This window comes from Aplidium turbinatum, chromosome 9 (assembly GCF_918807975.1).
Source record: "Aplidium turbinatum chromosome 9, kaAplTurb1.1, whole genome shotgun sequence".
NCBI lineage: Eukaryota > Metazoa > Chordata > Ascidiacea > Aplousobranchia > Polyclinidae > Aplidium > Aplidium turbinatum.
This window is the reverse complement of record NC_137480.1, coordinates 5,062,920-5,090,100: the sequence shown is the minus strand read 5'-3', so window position 1 is coordinate 5,090,100 and position 27,181 is coordinate 5,062,920. Positions and strand designations below refer to the sequence as shown.

Below are 27,181 nucleotides of genomic sequence, written 5' to 3'. Positions count from 1 at the left end.
GCCTCCTTTGTTAGTTTTTGAATTGGATCTCTTGCAACGTTAATTATATTATTATTGATGACCCTGTAGAACCATTTCAACTTCAGTTAACAATAAAAAATCATTGATGCTAAGGCATCGCAACGTTACAATAAAATTTCTTCGAATGCTTAGACGTTGGTTAGTGTTTGTAAATACAGCATGAACACTTTTACAATAGGCTACAAGGTGTAGCCTATAGCTTTTATAGTCAAAATTAGCTAAAATTTGACATGAAAAGGCGGTAAGGAAGATGAGCTCATTTTAATGCAAAATTTGGCCTGCATGTTTATTTCACCAACAATGCGCTGAGTGTTCATAGCAAAATTCACAAATTTGTATCTTATCATTGCTTCCTACTGTCCATCAACTGCACTATCCGGTGGTTTAAAGTTTAAACACAGTTTACCAATGCGAAAACATATTTAAAAACTGGCTAAAAAACAACGAACTTCAAGCGTGAAAACGTCAAACGAAACTAATACTGTGGTCAGCAGTAACCTCGCCTCCAGTAAGCCACAAGATTTAGACCTCATAAAAGACTACTCCGCCGATCCGATAATCAAGGATATATCTGCCTGTACCGTAGCCCTAACCTATATTAAATCTTTATTTTAAATGTGTAGCCAAGCACCATAAGCAACTAATCACTCCGCGTTGCAGTGCTTTGTTAATTATTAATCGCAGTCAGTTTCAGCAGAGTAGCCTCCACTCTTCGTTTTGAAAGCGTCTTCGGTTGCTGTTTTCAACATCAAGACAAAGTAAACGCAAGGTTGTTGAAGGTTGGCTATGTTTGTTTCACTGATTTAACACAGTGATCGAAGGATTACAACACAGCGGATATATGTAAACCTCCATCTTACGTCAACACAAAAATGCTCTTTGACGATACGATAAACAAAACACAGTGTGGTCGAAATAATAGCAATATCAAAAATAGTGCGCAATACAAACACATTTTGTTTCTAGTTCAGTCCCTGAGTTTAGTGAAGGAAAGGTTTATCTTGTATAATCAATATTTAACAAGCTCTTCTAGCAGCTTGTCACAAATAAATAGGTAGCCTACTATAAAAATATTTGAATGCAAAATATAGTCATTCGAATCTCAAGAAATTTGACACAATACTAAGTGTAAGTAAAGCACACGAAGACACTTAGTGCCAGAAAATCACTGCGTCAACATAAGGTGAACACACTTTGGCTATCAGACTAAGACATCGATGGACGAATGTGCTGAATCTACTGGCATCAGGTGAATACTTGGCAGGACAACTGGTAGATGCCAGCAAGGGGTATGGAATGGAAGTGGAATGACAATAGAGAGCGTAACCTCCAAAGGAAAGGCAAATGGTGAGAACGGACAAAGATACAAAGACTTCGCGTCGCATTCTTTTAAAAACCACGTCACTTTGCACGTTCTTGACATAAAGATCTTTTCTGGGAAATTGCATTAATGGCACTTTGTAGCCCAGGAACTTACATAGTGGAATCCAGCCGTGATCAACGTTGTAGACCAACAGTTTATTTTTTGGAGCGGTCTAGAATAGAAAAAAAATGAAACTTAGTAACTAGTGTCAGTGAGCAACAAATATGCTGCTTATTTCACGTTGTCAATTTTGGTGTTAAAACCAAACAGTTTCAGCAGCTACCATACGGATGCGTGGCCCGAAAGGCGAGAACACTTGTACGACACTCGAAAGGACGTTAGTTTGACACCTACTGAAAGCACATGCCTGTGTCTCGGCAAAGACACATTTAAAGGTGAAAACAAGCACTGACTTTCCTGTAATTCTTGTCCATTTAATATATATTTTTCACAATTTTGCAATTCACAAAACAAAGCTAACTGGCCCTTCAGCACGCGGTTGTATGGTCCAGGAGTACGAGGATTTGGTCGACAAACAAGATGCCAGTTAAACACCAGCCGATAGCATAGAGCTGTATCTCGGCAAGACACTTAAACATAATGTATGTTTTTATGCAGCGCCATATCCATCGAAGATATTCGTTCTTCATAAGAGTTTACAAAGCAGTTTCAGTGCATTACTATCCTGAAGCCATTCCTTCCTTTGCTGAGTGCCAAGCGTCAATTCAATACGTTGACACTTCCATAGTATCTGGCATGATCTGACAGAGTACCGAACCCATACCTACATATCTCAGAAGGAAACAGTTTAACCGCCAAGCCACCGAGTCACCACCAAGGCAACATTGTGAAACGATGAAAGTGGACACGAAGATTTGCGTCTATGCTTTCTCATTCACTAAGCGCAAGTTTTAACTACTGCCGAGATAAAAATAAAACACATTTGAACTGAACACATTGATTCTACGCCTACCAACTTGAAATCAATGTAACATGGATGCATAAATTATGCAATATATTGAGTTTCGCTTTTAGCGGCATGATCGTTGCTTACTTCTCATAACAGATATTAACGACCTGTGTTAGCCTGATACTGCGAGTTCGCTGTGCTAATAGCGATTTGCACCCAGCTAACGTGCCATGACTAGGGAACTGTGTTCCGAAAGCTAGTACAATTCGCTATTACCACAGCAAACTCGCAGCATCCGGCCAAAACAGGTCGTTAATATCAACATTGTGAAGGATGTATTTATGTTAACCACACAGACGAAAGTCTGAAGAAACAACAAACACCGTACACTCACAACATAGGCGCCTAACTATTTTTTTGGCCGTGGGGGCGAAAGCGTGTTTCACCAGCAGCAACGTAAATTCAGCAAAATGTCATGCAGATGGATGACGTAACTATGTCGTCACACTAGAATTGCTTTTATTGCCACACTCGGAGTTATCGCTACGTTCGACCTACCGTTAATTATTATAAACAAAGCTCGACCAAAACACATGCTATGCGTCTGCGTTGGCTAGCGGTTGATGGACTGCGATTCTTTAAGCTAAGCACAACATAAAGTTTAGCAACGAACTAGATTTATTAGCATGAAACAAGAGACGAAAAGGTTTACTAAAAGGTATTGTCTGTAAATGGAATGAAAATACTAACTTGATCATACGCTTGAAAATATACCTGTTGCAAGCAAAATCATTCATGTTTACATCAATTCAACAGCACGTCACCTTGAATAAATTTAAAAGTTGCTGACATCCGTAAACAGCCCTTGAAAAATAGTTACGGAGAGACGTTTGATTAAGTTTTCGACTTGACATTGCTCCCTTTTCACTACAATATCGCAACTTATGGCTTGACCAGCAGCTTTCAAGTTTCAATTCGCTGTAATACGCCCGTTTTCGTGTTACAGATGAAACAAAAGATGCGCATATTCCCCGCCTTTGATCGGGTTTCTATGGCAACGGTCGTGTGTGCGCCATGCAGTTTGCGCGAGTCCATTGTTGCGTTGATTATGCCACGTGTGCGCAATGCGGTTTGCATCAGCCCTTGTTACGTTGGTTAGTGGTTACCTCGGGCCGAGACTTCAAGTTCATTTTCACAGCAAGCGATTCACTGCCGCGACAATTCTCTGCAGAGGTTTCGACTTTCGAAAGCGACATCGAGTCTGTTTGCATGCGCATAAAGCTAAACGCACGCTGCGTCAACGTAGCAAATTATGTTGTTTTTGGGTGCATTCAACATCTGATGACATTGAATCGACGCAATATGGTAGATTTTTGCTATATCTCAGGCAGCAAAATCAGTCATTTTACATTGATTCAACGTCTGCAGACGTTAAATCAATGTAAAAATGACAGATTTTTTTTGTCTGGTGTGGGATTGTAGCATCGCTACTCGTTCTAGTGATTATTTAGCGCGAAGCTGTTGCGGTTTGCATTTAAAAATGTTTTCCTGCTGCCGATCGCTAGTTCATCTATTGTTTTATGTATCAATGCAGCATAAAAAGTTGCTCCCACGCATAAATATGCGTGGGGGCCTGGCCCCCACGGGTTAGGCGCCTATGACTCACAAGCAGCCAGCGCAATGGCCTAATGGTTTGAGGAGTCTGCTACTATTCGGTGAGTCCGATTCGGTGAGTTCCTAACCCCTAACCCTAAAACGGCAATGATAATTAGGCTACGGTACCCGACAATTAAAAAAAAAATTAAAAAAATCACCGAATAGGAATCGGACTCACCGAAACGGGCCATTCCGTGGTTTGAGTGCCCGCCTCTGAGTCGGTACATGAGGGTACGATCCCCCATCGGGTCATAGTAAAGACCTTTTTTAAAAATGGGACTAAACTTCATTTCTGCTAGGCACTCAGCAGTGGAATGGGTTAGCGACTTTCAGACATCGTTCGCAATCGCTGAACATTCTGCTCTCGGGGGATAATCCCGCTACCCTACGGCTGAGCGAACTGCGTTCGGGCAACAAGGGTTCCTTAAAAAAAAAAAAAAACGGCAGTTGATCGACAATGCGACGTCAAAGCTTGCGAAGAAACCCAAATTGCTCAACAAACAATCAAAATATTAAAAGCCACCTTACATTAATAACGTAATTGTTATGTTGTCGATGAACCTTCTTTAGAAGTAGCTCATTCATCTCTGTAGGGTTCGTTGCTGAGCGATGCAGAGTTCCAAACGTTGTTGTTTCTACAATAGAAGATAACGAAATGAAACAGTAATGACTCATGAGGCCAAGTGCCGGGGTTCTGGGGGACTTCTCCTACAAAACTTTGAAAAAATGTATTTATTTTGGTGTATTTTGAGCGTATTTTTAGCTCTAAATTGTAATGAAAGGTTTCCGATGCCAAAACAGCAACCTCATACGGTTACCAGTACCTATCCAGCAGGCTTTCAAAATTGTACCGATGAAGCAATGCAAGCTAGTATCGTAATAAATATCTGTAATAAGTTTACGTCTGCTTACCAATTGCATTCTATTACGTTTACTTTCTGCAGATACTGAATCGAAGTTTAACATTTAGCCCAGATTGCAATACAAAAGCTTCCAAAATTGATGATGTTACATTTTACATTCTAAGAAGAAAGTTAATGTACTTCAAAATACAACACTATACAAAGTTCCTTTAACCTGGTAAAGTGTTGAAAGCTCATGGAAAAAATGGATTTGTCCAAATAATTTTTATAAATAACTGCATTAGTAATTATCTATTATCCTACCCGTGATGAAACGTAGCCTACATGCTAGTAAATAAACTTACCTCTGCTCGCCAATTGTACTCTTTTACATTTATATTTTGCAGATATCGAATCGAAACTCACCAATCTGCTCAAACTTCAATACCACATGGAATAGTTTCCAAAATCGATGATAATACATTTTATTTTCATTGGAAAATATCAAAGCATCTCATAAATTATAACAATTACGTAAAGCTTGTAAACTGGTGAGATGTCGAAACATTATGGTAAGATTGATTAGCCTAAATAAGTTTTTTTTCAGTGAGGGAGCGACCGCCCCCCTGTCCCCCAATCTCCTACAGCTATGCCACTGAATACTTGAAAGTTCATTTTCTATAAAGAAAATTTGCACAACGTCATTACCTAGAGCAGTGGTTCTCGACTGGGAGTCCGCGGACCCCAAGGGGTCCGTGATGCGATTTCAGGTGGTCCGCGAAAGTTTCCGAGTTTTTAGTATGACTGATAAATTATGAAATCTAAAATTGCTTGTGGTTTGTTTATGTACTTGCCTACAGTGATTCTCAAATTGTAAGTCGCAACGCACTGGTGCGTCGTTTGAAATTGCAAAGGACATGGCACAAAGGTTTGGTTGGGTTAGAACTAAAAATATCATATAAATGACTTAAACCTTTTAATAAGGCTATGTTGGCTATGTTCAACTTTCTTTTGAGACAGCAGGTTGTTGATATGATTAACTTAGACTGCTGACTAACGTTTGCATTTCTACCACCACTCACAGTTCTCAGTTAGTCAGTCAGCAGTCTACAGCATAACCACTCACAGTTTTGCAATGACTGCGATTATAACGAATTAGTATTGATTACAAATGAAAAAGGGAGAATTTCTTTGTAACGGTGGCAAGTATTCTACTTTAGATAAAATTTATAGAAAAACATTAAATCAGCATATAGATTACTGATGTTTGATCCTGTGTGTCAACATATAGCTCATAACATAAGTCCATCTCATCAATAGTCAAGTGCGTTGCGAATTCAGCAAATTCTTCTAAGGAGGCTATGTTGCTTCGAAACTTATGTAAGATATTATGATTCCATAAGGAGACGCAATATACCAAAATTTCAAACAGAATTTTTAGGGGTCCGCGACCGCTTTGAAGGCACCAAAAGGGGTCCACCAAGACAAAAAGGTTTAGAACCACTGACCTAAAGTCTTTGCGTAAGCATAGTAGCTGTGGGCCGATGGCGAGAACCAACGTAGCACAGGATGGACACCGGGTTGACTCTTCTTCTCCTCTCTTAAACTCCGCAACCAATTGTCATCTTCTACAACGGTTAGTATTATCTGCGCAAAGCAATGACTTCATATCATTCATTCAACACGCGTTTTACAATTTTGTAGTTGAGCCAATTATAACATTTACGAATTATAAATCAACAAAAAATAGTTTTAAAAAATAGTGTACGTATAATGGACAGACAGTAAAAAACACGAAAGGCCGTTTCGGCAAATCCAATTTGTATTTAGTTTTGTACTCACCTTACCATACCCATGCAAAAGGTTAGGCAATTAACTTTTAAACCTATAACACTAATCAACAAGACATTTTTACAAGACAAACTAACAATCATCTTCAAGTAATTCTGGTGCCCAAGTAAGTAATTCAATACTAATACCGGTACGCAGCCAGTGCTATGCTCGGTCAAAAATTTTTTCTGGTTTAAACTGTATAAGGTAGCTTTGAAGTTGCTGTATTTTTGTTATTTTAGCATAGCTGGCAAGAGCGACTGCAACGAATATGAGTGATGGACCTAGTTGGTCGAGACGAGGTTGATTGAACATCGAAACAAATTTTTGCTTCATATGCGAAGGGTAGGATTTACCTTCTGATTCTGTAAAGCTGTCCACCAGCCACAAGCTTGCCTAGGCTAATAAAGTTAATTTATTTCATTTTAAGGAAGAGATTAACAGATTCGCCACTGATATATCGACTGTGGTAATGATTCATGCGCAACAAGTATGGAAGCGCAATTTGAAATTGGATATTTGCATGCATGTCTTAAACCACAGCTATTTTGCCACCTTTTTTATTGGTTATGTCACTGTATTTGATTTCCACATTATCGTTTCTTTCGCATTCCGACAAAGAAAAATACATATGCATAGCCTATTGCACAACTGCAAAAAAATGTACGTTTTAACGGGGAGGCTATAATCTGTTGTCGCAAACAAAACATTAACTTTATTTTGCGTTTGCTTCATTTCCTACGGCGGAAATATATCGAATTGGATTGGATGTAGGCCTAACTACCGTAGGCTACTCTACCAGGCCTCTAAGCTCGTTTATTTTTTCCTGAGACCAAGCATAGCCTACCAGAGCTACTTCTTGGCGGTCAAATTCTCGCGCCTGGCAGCCATAACAAAAAATCCGTTAAAAATCGTGTTCATAAACATCCCTTAATTGATATCGTGTTTTTGCGCTCACCCAGAGAACAACGCAAACAACGACCTGAAACATATTTGCAGTTGTATTTAAACGCACTGCTTCCCACGTAGGTGTAGAGCTAGTCTTCGAGTTTTTATAGGTCGACAGCGACGCTCATACTTTGCTTTGTTGGTGAAAAAATATTGCAAATGCGAATGAAGAGAAAATCATTTCAAATACCAACGGAATGGAGAAATGTTGGCTTGTGGAAGCCAGCCTAACATGATTTACCGGCACGGCAGTTTCGAAGGCCATTTAGCGTTTGATAGGCTAACTGTTTATTTTTTTCTTGCTGAGACTTCTTCGCTGACACTTTACTCACTGTTTGACCACTGCTTTTTTGTCTGAAAGTTGAATTAATTAACCTCCATTGTTAATCATGAAACGCCGTTTCATAGACTAACTGTTTTAGTTTTTTCTCTTTAGTTGAGACTTTTTCGCTGACACTTTTACTTGGTTAATCTCTATCACAAGCTAATTCTTTTGAACGAACAGATGCAGCTGTGGAATTTTAGAATTCTCCGAAAAAGGCTTTCTCGAACTGGGATTTCTCCGAATCGGATTCTCCCAATAGTAGCATAGGCTACCGTAAAAAAACATGCCTTGTTGCTATGACTTTCGCAATTTATGGGTAGACTCACTTTACTTGCAATAGCAGCTAAATGATCACGCGACAAAGTGAATCTACAGTAAGTCTAATTGACCCCCGAAACACAGAGAACCTAAAAGACGCACCCCAAAAGTAATGACATGATGACAAAGGTAACCATCGTCGGGAGACACCCGACAATGAACATAAAATGGCAGAGTGTTTGAAAATAAAACTGACCCTTTGATTATCTCTAAAAGGTTGAATTATTGGACGCACACTGACCTTAGCATCAGGAAAAGCTTGTAGAAGTTCTTCCCAAAAATACCAAACCGGAAGGCTGGATACCGCATCCACTCCTGCATACATCCTTTGAAAGGTCCTGACGTTAGCGCCCTTTCTACAAATTGTCATCCAATCGTCACCGCAGTGGACAAAGTGTTCCATGAAATCATAGACTTGCAAGCCAAGCACCTTCAACGCAACCACCAACGTTGCAGTGCCTGTATGAGGCAAACCGACGACAATCACTTTCATTTCTTAACATTTTAATATTCCTAACAATCCTTAACTTAACATTTTACATTACAACATTGACCTGAATTAAAATATGTGCTTAATGTCCGACACTGTACTAGAATGCTAAACAACGTTGATAATTGTAAAGGAGTAAAGAAATGATCACGGACAATTGCATTTTATTGAAAAATTAAAACAAACAAAAGCGGGCAGTTAATATCAATCAAGATTACTGTCTAACTTTTTCCTTGCCCACGAAACCTGCCCCTTCCGGGTTGTTGTCACTAGTTTTAATTTTCCATCTCACAGTTCATTCCAAAAACAAAACCGAATAGCGAAACAGACGTTTCGCTTCAAGTTAAAAAAATGTGAACAGGTACATTGCTCGCTTGGAGACCGGGTGAAGGTGGATGTCCTTTGTTAACTCATAGAGCACACAAGAACATCCCTTTACTATACTGTGAAATATTAAATCTTATTTCAAAACATCGGAACAGCTAAATGCTAATACGGAAAACGATTTATAGTCGTATCAATCAACAAATGAGGAACATTGCGGCTACGAGTAGCCAATGGAGCAATACGCATTGAATGCACAGAAAGTGTTGTTGCAATGCACAAAAAATGTTAGAGTTTTAAGCATGTGGTATTCTTAAAACTTGCTTTAGGTTGTATTATCGCTTAATTATTTTAGGTTGTATGTTTAAATTATTTAGGTTGTATTGTCGCTGCATTATCGGTTAATTCAGAGAAACAAGGGAAAAAATGACTTATTGTTGACATGTGCAATAACTGCAATAATGAATGAGACACGATGAGTCGCGCAATGAAGCATCTTTCAAACTACAGCCTGACCAAAAAAAGATATTCTAAACTACCAACAGGGCGAAGCAAGTTCTGTCTACTATTCATTCAAGGATGATGCTAGTGTGCGGTAGAAACTTGATTGTTCAACATATTTTTCATCAGAATAACAAATGAAAAGTAAAAAACGATACACATTTGAATACAAGTGGAAGTGATATCAATAATGGTAGCTGACAACGAAAATTCCTGATGCTTAAAAAGTTTAAGGTGAGGTTGGAAACAACGTCAATTTTTTTAAATAAAAAATGCTCTTTTTGCATCGCACCAAACAACGTTCTGTCTACCGCCGCCTTACGGGTTGTGCAAAGCAACAAAGATGTGGGCAAAAATAATCAAGTTATTCATCTTTGAAAGTAATGTAATTATGCATTTCACTATATATTTTGGTCATTGAACGATTGATCTCAAACAAAATTGAGGTACAATGAGTGCAACGATTAGTCAAATGATATTTTCCATTAAATACTTCAGTTCCCTTTTTCTATACAAACCCACACCACAATTTTAACTAAATGTACAAAATACATAAATAATGCCACCACACATGATTATCAAAGCACATTCCTTAATGTACATTTTTAAAAAGGTTTAAAATAACCAATTTTACAACCTCACAACATGGCTATGGTGATTCTTATGTTAGATGGCTATTATCTCATGTGTCTTAATTTCACCATTGAAGAATCTACTCAATGCGCTTCAGTGACACAAAGAAGTTCGGTGAATAAAAATTCGGTTCGACGGTGAATAAAAATAAATCAAAAGAAAGCAATTCAATAAGTCGTCTGAATGTAACGTGGGAAGTTTAATCATAGCAATGATTAACCACTCAGATTATGATGTTGACAACATTAGAGACGAGAAATCGTTAGCAACATGTCAATCATGTCATTCATTAAATCGAAACAAAAAGATTCACAAAGGCATTAAAATATAAAGATTGCAGCAAACTCAGTGATTCAATAAAATAGAAATAAAAACTGCGTGAAACATTGCTTTTTACCAGAACTTTAATTTTCCCACACAAGAACCTACGTATTCTGTGCAAGAACTAATAAATGAATCAGGTGGTGGTGATGGTGGGGACTTGGCAACCCTGTAACATCCATACGAAACCAGAATAGCAATGAGTGAGAGTGAAAACAACAACTCTCGTTGCATTCGAATAAAGAAAGGGTTCACAGCAAGCATTTCATCAGTGATGTTTCCACGAGCATTCTTATGAGGAAAAGGTTTCGATGGAACTTCGAATCCGAGAAATTCACACAAAGGTTCCCAACCATCCTTGATGTTAAAGACAAGCAGTTTGTCCCTGGGTGCAGTCTGCATATTGAGTAAACAGATTTTAAAGGTTAACAAAATGATACAGAATCTATTTTTAATCATCATATTCTCTCATGACAAATAGAATTTTAATTTGTGTAATTTTTGCGCAATCCGCGTAACAAATATGTTGCAAGAGCACTCATGCACTGATTGGCGCCCCAGCTTTTGACTTTACAAGAAATTGGGTTAGTCAAATAGTCATACTTCAGAACTGCCAAAATAAAAATACGTGGTTGCAATTTTTTGACGGATTTCGATTAAGAAATGGCATAAAGTAACATCCGGCGGTACTTTTACTGGCAGATATAATTACTAACTAAGACGTTGGTATCTCAAACAAAGTTTTCTTCAGACATGTTTTTGTTTTCAGCAGCCCTAGCAGGCTTTATGGAGCAATTTACGAAATGTTCAAGCTGAGCTTTCAGAGAAAACTGAAACACAGCTATTAGCAAACACACGCTGTTTGTTGAATGAATTATCAACGTTTTGTTGCAGTTTTATGCACCAAATTAATAAAGTGATGTAACGAGTAACCCCTTGCATTGCTGCTGTCAGGTCAACCTAACACGCTGTGAAACAAATAACTATTCTTATTGTTTATTTATGCAAGTCAACACGACAAGATGGCTCGTTACATTAAAAGTTTCCTCGAGAAATTAGTTGAGTGAAAATTGCCATCATAACGAATCATGTGAGTGTGATATAATAATCTCCCTCACACCCCAAGACAAGTGGCATCCAGAATTTTAATAGTATTTGGAGTGGAAGCCAAACGCTAGGCCTCATCTGAACAAAGACGGTTATTTTTCTTAAATGTATTAACAAAAGAAAAATGATCGAATCGCAATTTCTGCAACAAAATACACAACGTAAGATTGTTAAACTCAACACTAGAACTAGAATACGAATAGAACAGAGTACTGCCTCGCGGAGTACACGTGACAAAAGGAGTGCAAAAGTAATCAAGGAAGCATGCTAACTGCAGGCATTTGTGCATCCCCCCCAGCTCGTAAGGCGAAACTGTAGACTTACGAGCTCGAACCCTTGATTACCCATTGACCAGAGGATGCGTCTAAATCCAATGCCGGCCGTCGGGACCGCGTAGAACGGCGCAAAACAGGCGATTTTTCAATATGAGGGACTCCACTTGTGGGTTCGGTTGGTTCCACTGAATCGAAAGGTAGCGGCTGCTTTGGAGGTTCCGGTGAGTGCTGTGGCTCACAAAGCTTCGGGCTTGAGGCTGGTGTGGGGCAGGAGAGTGCAGGCGGACTGTGATCTGCATCGAGAGGCAACATCGGTGATTCTCCAATTTCTGGGCTAGGGCCTATCTCGAGATGCGGAGGGTGGGGAGGGCAGTAGTCCGTTTCAGGAGGCTGGGCAAAAGAAGATGATGGGAGGCTCTGTGGGTGAGCATTGATGTTTGGTTGAGGAGGGATGGCATCGGCACATGCTTTAGTATGTGGGATTACTCGCAAGAAACGTCGATTCCGTTTTGTGATTCTGCCCGACCCGTCAACTTTCACTACATATTTGTCATGCGGCAACGTTTCGACAACCATTCCCACTTTGTCCCATTTTCGAGGATAGTTACCGTTTTGGTTTTGGATAAATACGCGGTTTCCACATTGTAAAGTACGTAAAGGACGAGTATGCTGAGACAGCGCCTTATCGGTTCGACCAGCTCGCAGACGAAGGGCGTTTTCCTTTGCCTTCCATGTATCCCGCCATGTACGACGAATGTGACGATTGGAGAACTTGACTAGGCGGTTTACAAAACCGAATGCGTCGCGCAGAGGGTGACCGAACACGATCTCTGCTGGAGAGATATCACAGTCAGGATCAGGTGTGTTACGCAACTGTAACAATGCACGACTGCACGTAAGAAAGAATCGTTGTTCAGGTCTCCGTTTGGGCTCACATTAGTCATGAGCAAGCGTTTGACAGTTTTGACAGCCACCTCAGCTCGACCATTAGATTGAGGGAAGTAAGATGACGATATGCGGTGCTGCACACCCCAATTTTTAAGAAAGAGTTCAGTAACGGCAGCAGTAAATTCGGGACCCCCATCTGTAGATATTTCCTCAGGAACACCAAACGTGGCAAAGTACGAGCGCAAAAGTTGAGTCAAAGCAGCTGCTCCTGCGGCACTCGATCCTGATGGCGTGGCAAATACATCCGACCACCCCGAGAATCTGTCCCCAATGACCAAAAAGTGACGGCCCCCATAGTCAAAATAATCTGCAAAAATTTTCTCAAATGGTGTAGCTGGGGGATCACATGGCGTCGGGGGAGGAGCTGCTTGAGATGGAGCATTACGATTACATGATGTACACGAATCACGAATAGCATGGATATCATTAGTCATACCGGGCCAAAATACTATAGCACGTGCCCGGCGTTCCATGGCAGACACACCTTGATGACCAGCATGCAACGTTGAGAGTACTCTAGGCCTAAGCGATGGTGGTACAACAATACGATCATGATATAGAATAACGTCGTCTTCAACAAAGAACCCGTCACGATAGGGGAGATATGGGCGAATGTCGCCGGTGTTGGGAAAGGTGATTCCCGTTTCAATAGCTACCATTAACTTGCTAAGGTTTGGATCGGCGGCTGTTTCCCGAACGATTTCAGACCATTGCAAGCAAAAGGTATGGGTGGCATCTGCCTGTATGGTAGTAACCAGCGCCATTTCTGCTACATTATTTTCTGCACACGACGCTACAGCAATGAGATCGCATGATACTGGATGACGTGAGGCAGCATCGGCTGCGCAGTTGGTTGTGCCAGGTAAGTGTGCGATATCAAAGCGCCACATTAGTGTACGCTGTTTTAAACGAAACAGGCGAGTGTTAGTGATTTCGTCCAACGTACGGTCTCCGAATATTTTTACCAATGGCTTATGATCCGTTACGATAACCAAATTATCACAGCCTTGCGTAAAATACTTTGTCTGTTCTAGGCCCCACGCAACTGCTAGGGCTTCGCCTTCTATGGGGGCATAACGTCGTTCGGCCGATGAAAGGAATCGGGATCCTGCAAGAGTCACTTTCCAACCTGATGAGCAGCAGTCCGGTATAGTGGAAGCACATACGCAATGTTTTTGGAGAAGGAAATATCCGATGCCTTTATTAGACCAGTCAGGGCGCAAACATGTTCGACGGCAGGGGTCAAAGATTTCTACCCCATGGCGAATAGCGTCAACAATTGCCGATTTGGAGGCGGCAAATGCGGAATCCAGCTCCTGAGACCATTCGAACTTATGCTTTGGGCTAAGGAACGGCTTGAACGGTGCCATTAGGTCACGCAGTTGAGCATAGTTTCCTACTTGGTTGATTAATCCGAACCAGCTGCGTATGTCTGTGATATTATTCGGGACTGGAAATTCTTGGATGGCGAGCAAGTATTTAGGGAGGGGCTCGACCATTGCTTCTGAGATACGGAATCCAGCAAAATCTACGGTGCGTTGGGCAAATTGAAACTTGTCAGGGTTAAGGACAATGCCAGCCCGTCCCACTAAAGTGAGGAATTCTATGGTTCGCCACCAATGTTCTTCCAGTTCGCTATCATAGAACACTGTGTCGTCGACACAGCGTTCTTTGCGCACAAAATCAGTTAATATGGTATTGAAACGGCGATTGTAGCCATCCCCAGAGGATAGGAATCCTTGCGGTGCCCTAGTGTAGCGCCATCTTCCAAAGGGAGTGATGAAAGTTGTGAGGTGCCGATCAGAAGGACGCAGTGGAACACTGTGATAGCCGTTCCATGCGTCAGTCACCGATTTCCAAGTGTTTCTGGGGACACGACGGGATAGCTGGAATGGAGCTTCAGAGGCGAAGGTTTCTCTCTGGCAGAATTTGTTTAAGGGGGAAAGGTCGACAGTACGGCGTGGTGAGCCATCATTTTTGCGTGTGATAACCATACGATGACACCATGTGGTGGGTTCGCCGTGGGGGACTTTTTCAAGGATTCCCAGAGCCTCGTCGCGGAGGAGATCAGCGTGTACTTTTTCTTGCCAATGCAAGGGGATAGACGCTGGTGTATGAACAGCCACTGGTTTCGCGTTGGGGTCAACATGTATTTCTATGGGAGGACCAGCCATACAATGTAGCGCGCGGTGCGGGCAAGTGTTGAAAGTGGATGCGGCGTACCTCTGGAGTAGCCAGTTTGCCATCTTGTCATTGTTTTCAGGTGTGCACGGGAACGGAAGCTTGGTTGGGGGAGCTGGAACTGCACCACGTTGAGGGCAAGTGCACGACTCCAGTTGCTTGCTGGGTAACGTGCAGCCACCGTTAACAAGTCTGACGACGTTGATTTCTGGTTCGATAAGATTGTGCGCCATTTCTTGCTTGATCTGATGTTCCCCTAGAGTTGGGAACTTCGGGGATAGGGCACCTAAATGCAATAGTGTGTCATGAGATAAGTATAACTTGTCAACGTCTTGACTGATGTAAATCATGCTCCGACATTCCACATTGCAGCCGTGCGCTGTACCCCGAATGATGGCACGAAATGCTCCTGTAATGGAAATAGTAGAGCGATTTGCAGCTATTAGGTTTGGTGCGGGTACAAGGGTCTCTTGTCCAAAGCCGGATTGCACAAAGTTCTTCAGTGACCATACATTTATTTGGGCACCAGTATCTGCGATTGCTGTTGCTTGTGCTATCACGCTAGTGTAACTGCCATGATGACATGAGTCATCCATAGATATGTCTACCCGAACTGTGGGATGTTCTCGCATGCGGGATGGTGTCCAATGCCCTTTTTGGAATGTGTAGTGAGGACCACGAATTGTTGAGCACATTGGGTCTCGGGCTACGATGTCAGTTTGTGTTGAGGCAAATGTGCCTATTTGAGGTACAGTAGGTGCTGCACAGAGTGCTTCAACTGATGCATCTTTAGGAGGAGCGCCCCATTTGTTTTTATGACGAGATGACCGAAAGCATTCGAGACAAAGTTAATAAGGCGTAGTGTTCCAACCTCTGGGGCCTTCTCTGTAACGATTGAATAATCTATTGCATTTAGGGCAGTGAGTTTGTTTTGACCAATTGGGAGAGGAGGGTGCTGCCTGGATGTGTCCACGGTCTCTTGGAATAGGGCTTTGGCTTTTCTTGCGCTTGAAAGTCGACACTGCCGAAACGTCATGAGATGGTACCGCATTGCGAGCCATTTCTTTATTCTCGACAAGGGCGATGATATCGTTAATGGGAATCGACAATACTTTGTCCATTCCCATCATGTCGCGACGAATCTCATTGTCAGAAATTCCACTGAGTAGTGTGTCTCGGATCATGTGATCTGTATAACTGACTGTCAGGCCGCAAGAACATGTAGTAGTGAATGCACATATATCCGCTTTTCCTCGAGCACGAGCTGCAAAAGCGCGAAATTTTTCATCGCGCATTTGGTGCATAGCCATAAACTCTGTCCGTAACACCCCTGTGGCGACAGGTATAACGGCCAGTTGTCGCATTGCAAGCAAAAGGTCATCTACAGGTTTACTCACTGTTTCAGCGTCAGCTTGGAGAAGGCTGTCCCCTAGGGCTTGGCCGGTACATTGGAATAACTGGGCTGAAGCTGCTTCATCAGAAATTCTGCAACCTTCTTTGAAAGCCTTCCATCTTCTGGTGAACACGTTCCATTCTTCCGGAGAAACTCCAATGTCTACAGTAGGTCGAATAAGCTTCGGACCAAGGTTTTCGGGCGCTAGAACGTTGCGCGTCGTAGCAGCATGACTGTACGTGTGACTTTGCAGCACCACACAAGCAACCGCTTCAGGCACGTCGGCTGTTTCAAAATTACAGTTGGGAAAGGCGCATGTTATCACCACCATTCCACAAAGTTCTTTAGATTAACCTTATCCTATTGCGATTCGATCATGAACAAAGACGGTTATTTTTCTTAAATGTATTAACAAAAGAAAAATGATCGAATCGCAATTTCTGCAACAAAATACACAACGTAAGATTGTTAAACTCAACACTAGAACTAGAACAAAAGAAGCTGTTGTTCGCTAGCCTGCCAGAATGAAATGATACGAATAGAACAGAGTACTGCCTCGCGGAGTACACGTGACAAAAGGAGTGCAAAAGTAATCAAGGAAGCATGCTAACTGCAGGCATTTGTGCATCATCTTGCACGGCAAACAGGATTGCCATATTGGCGGTTTTAACGCCAAATTTTAGAAACTCGAATTTGGCATTTTAATATATATATTATGGGTCTGCTACTATTCGGCGAGTCCGATTCGGCGAGTGCCCTATTCGGCGAGAGCGAATCGCCGAATCGGACTCGCCGAAACGGGCCATTCCGATATATTATGGAGTTTTTTCATTTTTTATTCAGCATTGTAAATAGTTTGAAGAACTCTGTTTTATCAATGTGCAGAAGCCTATTTACAAAACTTCAGGTTTGAAACTAAGGCAACTTTTCCCGAAGTTTGATGATGCTTTTCATTTTGGACTGATTTTAGCAACAGCCTAAGGTGTTGCGACTGTGCCATATTTTAATCTTAAAATATGTTTAAAAAAACGTCAAGTTTCTAAAATTTGGCGTTAAAACCACCAATGTGGCAAACTGGCAATCCCAAACTCAAGTGGCAAACAAAGTGACTGGTCCCTTGATAAGACAAGCAGATGTTTCAAATAAAATTAAATGCTGAAGCAGTGCTTTTCAACCCTTGGGATGGTTCGCACAATTGTGCAGATGACAAAACTTGTCATGTGGATGACAAACGTGGTGCAGATGAGAATTCTATCTGATTTTTACTTATCGCTACATATGTGCTGTAAACCAAATAAGCTTAATAATGTAGGCTATTGAGATTGTTAGCCATGGCTGTGTGTCTTTGATGTCCGTGATCAAGCACACTGCACAGTGCACACATCCCGAGTGCCAAACCAGTGGTACTTGTTTTAGCCGCTAACGATTTTTTGCGCGCAAAGACGTGTGATAAATCCTGGCGTGATTGACATATTCGGTAGGCTATTTTCAATGAGCTCATCACTGTTCAAAGTTGTGAAATTGATATTTTCAAACCGATATCCCAAATTCCATCGTTCTAACGAAGAAATTCAAACTCAGAAGAATTCTGCAGTAACAATCTGAGCAGCCTATTATATATCAGGGCAGCAAGCTTTCATTTCTACATTCTGCTTGATAGTTTTGAAGGGTAGCTTATATATCTTTCCAATCAAAATAAGAGCTATGGATGTTTCTTCAACTGTTTCAGTGCTAAGTGCTTTTTTTTCGTTTTGCAATGTAAATTATAGCAAATTAATAGTTGATAAAGTAATCCTTGCCAATAAAAACTATTGAATCTACATTCTTACAATCTACAACATAGAGATTTTTACTGATTGTTTGAATTAAGAAATTGTGTCCACCCATTGCTTGACGAAATGTTAATTTTTTTTATCATATAAAAACTACTCATTATGAAAAAAACACACTTGAACAGTGAAGCAATTGCATGAAAACACTTAAAAAAATATTTTAGGCATCTATAGGAGGACCCAAGAAACACGTTTATCTGCAATCGACTTCAGTCGTCAGTTTCGAAGGTTTGTACAGTGTACACGGTGTCTAGGCTATCAATTCATTGCATCTGCCATTGATATTAAAATCAGCTTACATGCATAGTTTTAATGAAAAAACCCATGCATTGTTGTTCCACATATTTGTAAAAGAAATAGCTGCACACTAACTCTGGTTGATTTGTACCGATGAAATAATTGCGAAATGAAAAAATGCAAACCGTATTTTTAAAGGTTGAAAAGTACTGAGCTAGAGAAAGAGTCCTATTGATTTATATTATATAATATATCACATATAATGCCAGTACATACTCTCTAAAACGTCTACAGCCTGTTTCTCCCTAAAGGGGATTATCAGAAGGTCCTTATTCAAATAGAATTATAATTATTAAAATAGAATAAGGACCTTCTGAGTAGTATATAACTGTATTTGATGTAATTTGCTCTGCTTGGCTGTTTGCTTGGCATTGAACACTTTTAGTAATATAAATAGTATAATATATATAATATTTATTGTTTACCTCTAAGACATATGCATTATGCTGCCTGTAAACCATTTTCATCAACAACTCATTCATGTCATCATCTTTGAACCATGACCTGTCTATTATCCCATAAGCAGTGAGACCTAGCAAAATAACGCAAAATGTTTACAAATTACTTATAACATGTTAGCACATATTATGCAAAAACATTTACAGAAAAAATCAATTTATTGCATGTCAGTGAGAACCGTTTAACAAGCAAGATTGCTAAATCCAAAACTATATATATCATAAAATAATTGGTGATCTGAATAAGATAATTGCATACAGTATATATCGGTTAAATGCATACAAAAGCCTGGTAAATTAACTAGAATTAGGGTACCAGTATACAAATACGATTATCTGGTTTTGGATGCATTGATCATAATCACCGGCGCCGAGTCCCGTGCGGGCCGCGCCCGCCGGACATTTCAGGAATTAAAAAAAAAAATTTAATGCCATTTTAAGTCCCAAAATTTCTGTAACCATCTGCCACCTTCTGATACTAGCCTACTTACTAGGCTGTACCAAATTTTGGTGACTTTCTCTGATTTCTTAGCAACTCTGCCAAAAGTTGTGGCTCAACCACCAAATCAAAATGCCATAATTTTTTTTTGGTTAGATTTTGGTTTTGGGCCTCCTCAATGCTCGTTTCCATGACAACGTGTAAAAAATCACGAAATTGTTATAACTCCACAACCGCTTAAGCTAGATCAAAAAATTTTTTTTTAAAAGCTGCAGAACAGCCAAGTTCCTATCTGTTGTCAATACATTATAAGAGCCTAACTAATGAATTTTTCAAGTAAAATGAAAAAAACATGTTTTTGCCATTTTTCTGTTAACATCTCTGTCATAGCATTTCTTGTACATGGAATTTTACAGTATTGTTTGGTAAATTTCCATTAAGATATGAGTCATAATAGCCTTTGTTTATATAAACTTGAGGACAGCTGAATTATCAGTATTCAGCTATGTAATGGATTTCTAGATTGTGCAAAGTGCTGTTTCCAGCATGAGCATCTGTCAAGATCAAGTAACATCTAGACTAAGCAATAAACCATGTCTTTTGTTTCAGATTGTAATTTCACTACTATATTTAAAAGATGAGCAGTTCAAATACTTCTACTAGGTCTGGAAATAAAATGTGGTTACTTGATGATTATTTACCAATAGCAGATGTTGAATCTAATAGAATATTATTCCATGGAGCAAGTCCTCCTTCAGTTCAAGATGTTTATATGAACTTTAATGGGCAACATGCACGACTTCAAAAGGAAACCAAACGGCATTCAAAAGCAAGACATGCTGCTGAGAAAACAGTCTTTGAAATAAAAGATTGGTGGAAAAGAGCAGGGGTGGATTTGAAATCAGATGAAGGATTAATCAAAATGGTGCTAGCTGTACATAAAAGTTATCAAGGACTGCAAAAAAACAAGAAAAGATTTTCAGAAAAACAAATAGCAGCTAGAAATCAATTTTTAAAAGATAGCGAACAAACTTTTTGGGCAGTATCTAAAGTCTTTGAGGAAAAAGCAGGGACTTCAACAAATCCAGTTTTAGTAGAAGACTTTCAATGGCTTCAAGCATTAAAAGACCCTACAAATCATGTAGCTATTGGACCCAAAGATATTAAAACTGCAAAAAAGAATAAAAGAAAAGCAAGTGATGGAAACATGGAAATGAAAAAAAAAAAGAAAAATTCACTGGAAAAAAGTGATAGTATAGAATTCAATTTAACTGAAAGTGAGGGAAGTGAAGCAGAAATTGATCGAGAAGTTACAGAATTTGAGTGCCCTGGTCAAAACACATCTGTTTACAAAAGAAAGGATTTCTTTACTCCAAATGTTTGTAAAGTAGCAGACAAATATTAAATAAGCCACAGAGCTCTAACTGAAATTGTATTTGCTGATAAAGTGCTGCATGAAAACTTAAATCAAGTAACTCTTTCAGTTATGACATGCAAACGCCAAAGAGATGCTGTGCGGTCTGCTGCTGGTTCTAAAATACAACAGAACATTAAGCAATCAACTGAGGATCCCAATTCTTTGTTTTTGCTTCAGTGGGATGGCAAAATGCTTGAAGGTCTTCAGCATGTCAATAAAAGTGTTGAGCATGTTGCGATCATCCTTCATTCACTTCTCAATCCCACCAATGACACTATATTATCTATAACAGGAATGCATAACAAAGCAAGTACAGCTGAGAATGAGGCCTCACTCATTCAAGCTGAACTCCAGAATTATCCAGCGATTAAAAATAAAATAGTTGGATTTTGTTTTGATACCACTGCAGTTAACACTGGTCTTCGAAACGGTGTTATAGTCAGGCTTCAGCAATATCTGGGAAGGAAACTGCTTTTGCTGGCATGTAGACATCATGTGTATGAATTGTGCTGTGGTGCAGCATGCAGAAAAGTATTTGGTGAAACAACATCTCCTTCTGAAAAGACTTTCACTCTGTTGCAGATGAATTGGCACAAAATCAACGTTCACCAGTTTGACCTCTTCGACATCAGTAAATTGCCACGTAATTTACAGCGCCGTTGTGAACAGGTGTTACAGTTTGGAGAAGATTATTTTAAAAGTGGTGAACACTCACGCCTAGTCAGGAAAGATTACAAAGAATTCTTATGCTTAAGTATTATTTTCTTAGGAGGATCCTTGCCTACAAGCATGTCATTTTCAGTCAATGCTCCAGGTGCCATCTCGCATGCACGCTGGATGTCCAAAGTAATCTATACTTTGAAAATTGCTTTGTTTTCCACTTCCCTACTCGCCAATAACTTACTTGGTAAGGAAATTTTGCAACTGATTCGATGTTTGGCTTTGTTTCTTGTTATGTACCATTTGAAGCCCTGGTTTACTTCTATAGATCCCACTTTTGCCCCAGTAGTGGATTTGGAATTGCACCATACCCTAAAAGCTGACCTAGCCACACTGCAAGCAAGGTCTTCTACAAAACTGGCTACACAGATGACACCAATGTTAGTAGCATATCTAGAAAAATTAGACTGCCATTTATGGTATCTGTCTGAGAGGCTTGTTGTTCTAGCTCTTTTCAGCAATGCTGTCCCAATCAGCGACAAAAATGCAATGTCAAAAGGTCTTCTAAAATGCAAAAAGAACAGCAACAGCAAGCTTTCGTTACAGCAAATGCCAATACTTTCCAACAAGGCAACTTTGGCTGACTTGATAGGTCCTGATTCCTGGACACTATTTGATCTCTTAAACGTTGACTGTTCATTTTTGAAAAACGATCCAAGCAGCTGGTACCTGAGTGCACCATACAAGCATGCTCAAGCCTTGGTTCAATCCCTCAATGTAGTAAATGATGCAGCAGAACGTGCGTTGGGGTTATTGACTACCTTCAACACTGGCAGAATCACTTTAGATCCACAACAACGACAGATATTGTGAAGAAAGGGGCGTTCTTCCCGGCTATCAGCACAAGGCTGAGCACTCACTAGTAATAAATTTGTGGCAGAATACGGTGCGATACTGATGAGCCCAGCCTCATGGGCGAAACACGTGTCTATCGCTGTCAATTCTTGCTACAAATCGGCTGCCGAGAAACAAACGACAGATATTGTTCAAAATGGTTTCCGAACTAAGAGGTTCTCAACGTGATGCAGCCACATCTAGTGAAAGAGTAATGAAGAAGAGTCTCTTCAAGATTAAAGCAATACCCAAGTGTTGAAATTAAAAATTGCTGTGACACTGTTGTAAACATATTGTTGATATACATGCGTGAGTGGTTTGATCATCACAAGGTACTGCAATATTTATTTTAATGCATATTCAATGATAGTTAAAACATGCTGTAGCATGTAGACAACAGTACATGCCTTTAAAAGTCTTATCTGCTTACTAATAATGTAAAACTGTCATTGTCTTGGAAGTTGTATACTGCTTTTGTGTTATTCATGATTGCATCAAGAACATATAACTGACTTTAATAGCATTTTTGTCATTGCACAAACACCTTTCAACGTAAAAATAGGCAAAAACATGTTTTTTTCATTTTACTTGAAAAATTTAATAGTTAGGCTCTTATAATGTGTTGACAACAGATAGGAACTTGGCTGTTCTGCAGCTTTTAAAAAAAAAAATTTTGATCTAGCTTAAGCGGTTGTGGAGTTATGACAATTTCGTGATTTTTTACACGTTGTCATGGAAACGAGCATTGAGGAGGCCCAAAACCAAAATCTAACCAAAAAAAAATTATGGCATTTTGATTTGGTGGTTGAGCCACAACTTTTGGCAGAGTTGCTAAGAAATCAGAGAAAGTCACCAAAATTTGGTACAGCCTACTACTTACCTTATGCGCAGGGTTTTGTCGCTATGTGATAGGCCCTACTAGACCTACTAATTAAGCGATTAGTTTTCGTCAATTATTGCCATTGTTACATTCATGCAACGTTAAACAACGTTGATCCGCCGTTAAACGAGCAAAAGTGTCCAGCCGCGCCGTTTGTCTCCACTCTGCCACTCGTAGCCCAGTGCTATAAATCAAGTAAATTGCGCAAACCTGTGAGGAACTTCATTCGCGGCAAAAGTCTGACCGCAATTTCCACTGCTTTTACATCGTTTTAACATCGCCAGATGTTAAGTCGGTGTAAAAAACTGTAGCACTGTTCTTCAAAGGAGTAATTTTCTTTCAAACGACGTTATCAATGAACTCTGCTGCCAAAATGCTCTATTTTGTCGTCTCAACCATCACAGTTGCGTCTGTTACGTCACTGATATTAAAATGTGCACACCTGTTGGTTTGGCCGGATGAAACCGTTGGTTGTCATTAGTTGCAATTCAGCTCCTTCGTTATATAACCGTTCTAATTGTAGATTCAATGTAAGCTCGGTTCAATAGCGCAGTTTATCGCTAGATGGCTTCTCGGGAGCAGAATTGCCGTAAAATCGCTTCTGCGTTGCATTACAGCATCTTATATATGCGTCCGCTAGGAGCGACTTATCGTATGAACCCACCGATGAATTGTGTGTGTGTTATCGTGTTGTATCAACAATAGTAATGTAATTATGGAACTAGTACAGTATTGCAGTTTTCATCCCGCAACCCGCACATACCAATCACAAAAAATATGCGGAATAGAATTACCAGGACCAGACGTTGTTGCGTACCAATTATATTTATTGCTTGTTTCCAAATCGTATTAGAGGAGACATAGACTTAAATGTAAAACTAGGCTAGCCCAACAACCTAGCAAAATTGCCCTTTTGAAAAACGCACAAAATACCCTTTATGACGTGACAGTATGTGTTCGCCCGCCCAGCTATTTTGAAAACTCGGCGCCTATGATCATAATTCATAAGGCATAAAAACAAATTCCAACTTAAACTGTTCAACGAAAGCTGAACAATGAACAAGATAGCATCAAGTTATCAGCACACACTCGATCTGCCAATGAGTCACAAAAATATAATATTGTTGTGGGGTTTAGTGAGTGGGACAAGGAGCACCTTAATACTTTAGGCAATTGTCATGGATTTTTAAAACATATGTCATATATATAGGTCAGGAAACACACCAAACAAGCAAGTGGGTCTACGGGCAACTGCCACGACTGACTGGCTAAAACTTGTTATTCTTCTGCCTTGCAGGAAATACTATTTAGATAAAGGCAAGATTCAACATTTATAACTGTGTCTGTAGTCAGCGTCAAGGGCTGGATCGTCCCTCCAGGTTGCTTAAGGAGACTTTCAAATTTAGGAAGCTTGTATTGAAAGTCTCCCTATCCTGTTCTAAAACTTCCTTCAACGCACAACTTTTTGAATCTTATTTGTTTTTCTTTTTAATGGATAAAAAATAATTCTTTACAAGCACCAAAAAATATCAACACCAAAAGATCTCAGCCATCCGGACGGCATTAACAAAAAACCGAAGTGATTGAAAGTAAACAGCGAAACAATACTGGCTCTACCTTTTGAGAAGGCGCCTTCTCGCAGGGTCTGCTACTATTCGGTGAGTCCGATTCGGTGAGTCCGATTCGGTGAGTCCGATTTGGTGAGTTCCTAACCTCTAACCCTAACTCCTTACCCCTAACCCTAAAACGGCAATGATAATTAGGCTACGGTACTCAATAATTTCAAAAAAAAAATTGAAAAAATCACCAAATAGAGATCGGACTCACCGAATCGGACTCACCGAAACGGGCCATTCCGCTTCCAGCAGGTAAAGCGCTAACGAATTAGGCTAGGTGACGTGTGCGCAGACACAATTAAGCAAATGAGCCTCGGGAGTAAAGCACGTGGCTGAAAAAATTATGCTTTAAAAGGTATGCAGCTAGTCTCCAGCATTCCTTAAATGGGCAAGGGGTGCAAATAATCTCTGAGTTCCTAAAAAGGTATTGACTCTTGACTAGACGTTGAAATATAAGAGATCTGTGTGGGAAAAGAACTGAAACATGTGAAAACTAAGAAAAAGAAAGGTAAATAAATGTTGCCTAGAAGATGTAGAGAACAATCATTGCGGATTTTAGATGCCTATGGGAGATAATATAACCAATGGTGGTCAAGAAATAGTGCAGTGCACCTCAACTAGTGGGGACAGAACCGAACTTGGATGATTGTGAAAGCAGTCTAAAAATTTTGTTATTCTGGTCATTGGCATGATTCAAAACAGTGGTAAACGTGATTGGGCTAAATAGCATTATTCAAACTGAAACAAAACCAACAAAGCATGGTAAATTTGTATGCTTTTAGACTTAGCATTGTACATCACCAGGAAAATAACTGATAGCAAAAAAATAAATTTGTTCTGTTTCACTGCAGTTTGAAATAGTTATGCAAACTAAGACTCAACACAGGTCAATAGATATGCAACCCAATAATAGTGTTAATCATCTGCTCCACAGCACACAAAGTTTAATGTGCTATGCGCACTGTAGCGCAGTAATAACGCAATTGGTAGTATCCTGCATACCTATAGTTAATCCATAATACCGAAATCTTCTGTAAGTTGGGGATAAATAACGCATTAGACTGAATATAGGTGATCGTAGAGTGTCTTGCTGCTTCACTAGACTATTGAACCAAACGTCTTCATTTTCTCTCATTGTCAAAATAATCTTTAAAATATAAAAACACGATTAGATCACATGTTTTTGCAATCATGGCCCATATGATATTTTAGGCACTGCAATAAGTTAAGTCAACACAACGTTATTTATAAGCAATGCTTTAAAAAGTGAACAAATCACATACTAGATCGCCTCTGAATTGGTAGGCATGGGTTCGATATCTTGTTGGATCATACCAAAGATTTTTTTAAAATGTTACGGTACTGAATCTAATTCTTGCTTGGCACTAACAAATGGAATGGTTTCAGGTAATAATGTACTCAGTTGCGCCTCTATACGGCTGCATTGACACTGTCTGCTTTGTAAAGTGCTGAGGAGCAACGCATTCTGCGATGGATACACTATTATACTATATAAAAACAAACATTATTACTGAAGGATAATTATTTTTGATTGTGTGGAAATCAACCAAAGGGCTTTGTTCATCTTCTACCACACACTAGATATATATTGTTTTAATTAATCTTGAAATCCTGATGATGGCATTAAGACTATAAATTTCACCTGCTCACAATAAGCATAAAATATTTTGAGAACTGTAGTGTAGTGTACACAGAAAACATTGATATATACAAGCAGTACAGTATTATATATACAGAAGTTTTTTAAGCATGAGAATTAACTTTTTGTCTTGTGTTTTAGCTTAAGCATTGAGATGTAACTTTAGGTAACTAACATAAACTTTCTTTTGGTTATACATATGAATTAAAGGCACCAGCAACAGATTTTTTTTACAATTCTCTTCAAACAGTTGTTATCAGTAAACGTCGTCCACTCTAGCTTGTTTGTAACATTTATCAATTGTTAGCCTATTCAAAATCAATTATAGTACAAATTACTTTTGCATCGGGGAAAGCTTCATGCAATTCTTCCCAAAAGTACCATGCAGGAAGATCAACAGCAGCATCAACATCTTGATACATTCGACGAAAGTCTTCTGTAGTTCCTCCATGTATGCAAATTTTTAACCAATCATCACCATTATTGAGATAGTGTTCCAAATAATCATAAACGTTCAATCCAAGTTCTTTCAGAGCTGCAGTCATGGTTTTAGTCCCAGTCTTGGACATTCCAGCCATGATGACTTTCATGATGTTATTTACAAGTTAAAATCGCAATACATACAAACAACGTCAATCTAAA

General features: G+C 39.7%; 2 protein-coding genes across 2 annotated transcripts; both read right to left on the bottom strand.

Annotated features, from left to right (window-relative positions):
• Positions 1–536: 536 nt before the first annotated feature.
• LOC145777578 (uncharacterized) lies at positions 537–10,464 on the bottom strand. The gene is made up of 4 exons (XM_082588994.1): positions 8,455–10,464; positions 6,301–6,439; positions 4,479–4,585; positions 537–1,556 (listed from the first exon to the last, which is right to left on the bottom strand). The coding sequence occupies exons 1-4, from the start codon at positions 8,704–8,706 to the stop codon at positions 1,173–1,175; spliced, it is 882 nt and encodes a 293-aa protein (XP_082445120.1). The 5' UTR covers positions 8,707–10,464; the 3' UTR covers positions 537–1,172.
• LOC145777579 (uncharacterized) lies at positions 8,768–27,166 on the bottom strand. Its single transcript, XM_082588995.1, has 4 exons — positions 26,878–27,166; positions 25,882–26,026; positions 18,941–19,047; positions 8,768–10,878 (listed from the first exon to the last, which is right to left on the bottom strand). The coding sequence occupies exons 1-4, from the start codon at positions 27,127–27,129 to the stop codon at positions 10,555–10,557; spliced, it is 828 nt and encodes a 275-aa protein (XP_082445121.1). The 5' UTR covers positions 27,130–27,166; the 3' UTR covers positions 8,768–10,554.
• Positions 27,167–27,181: the final 15 nt, after the last annotated feature.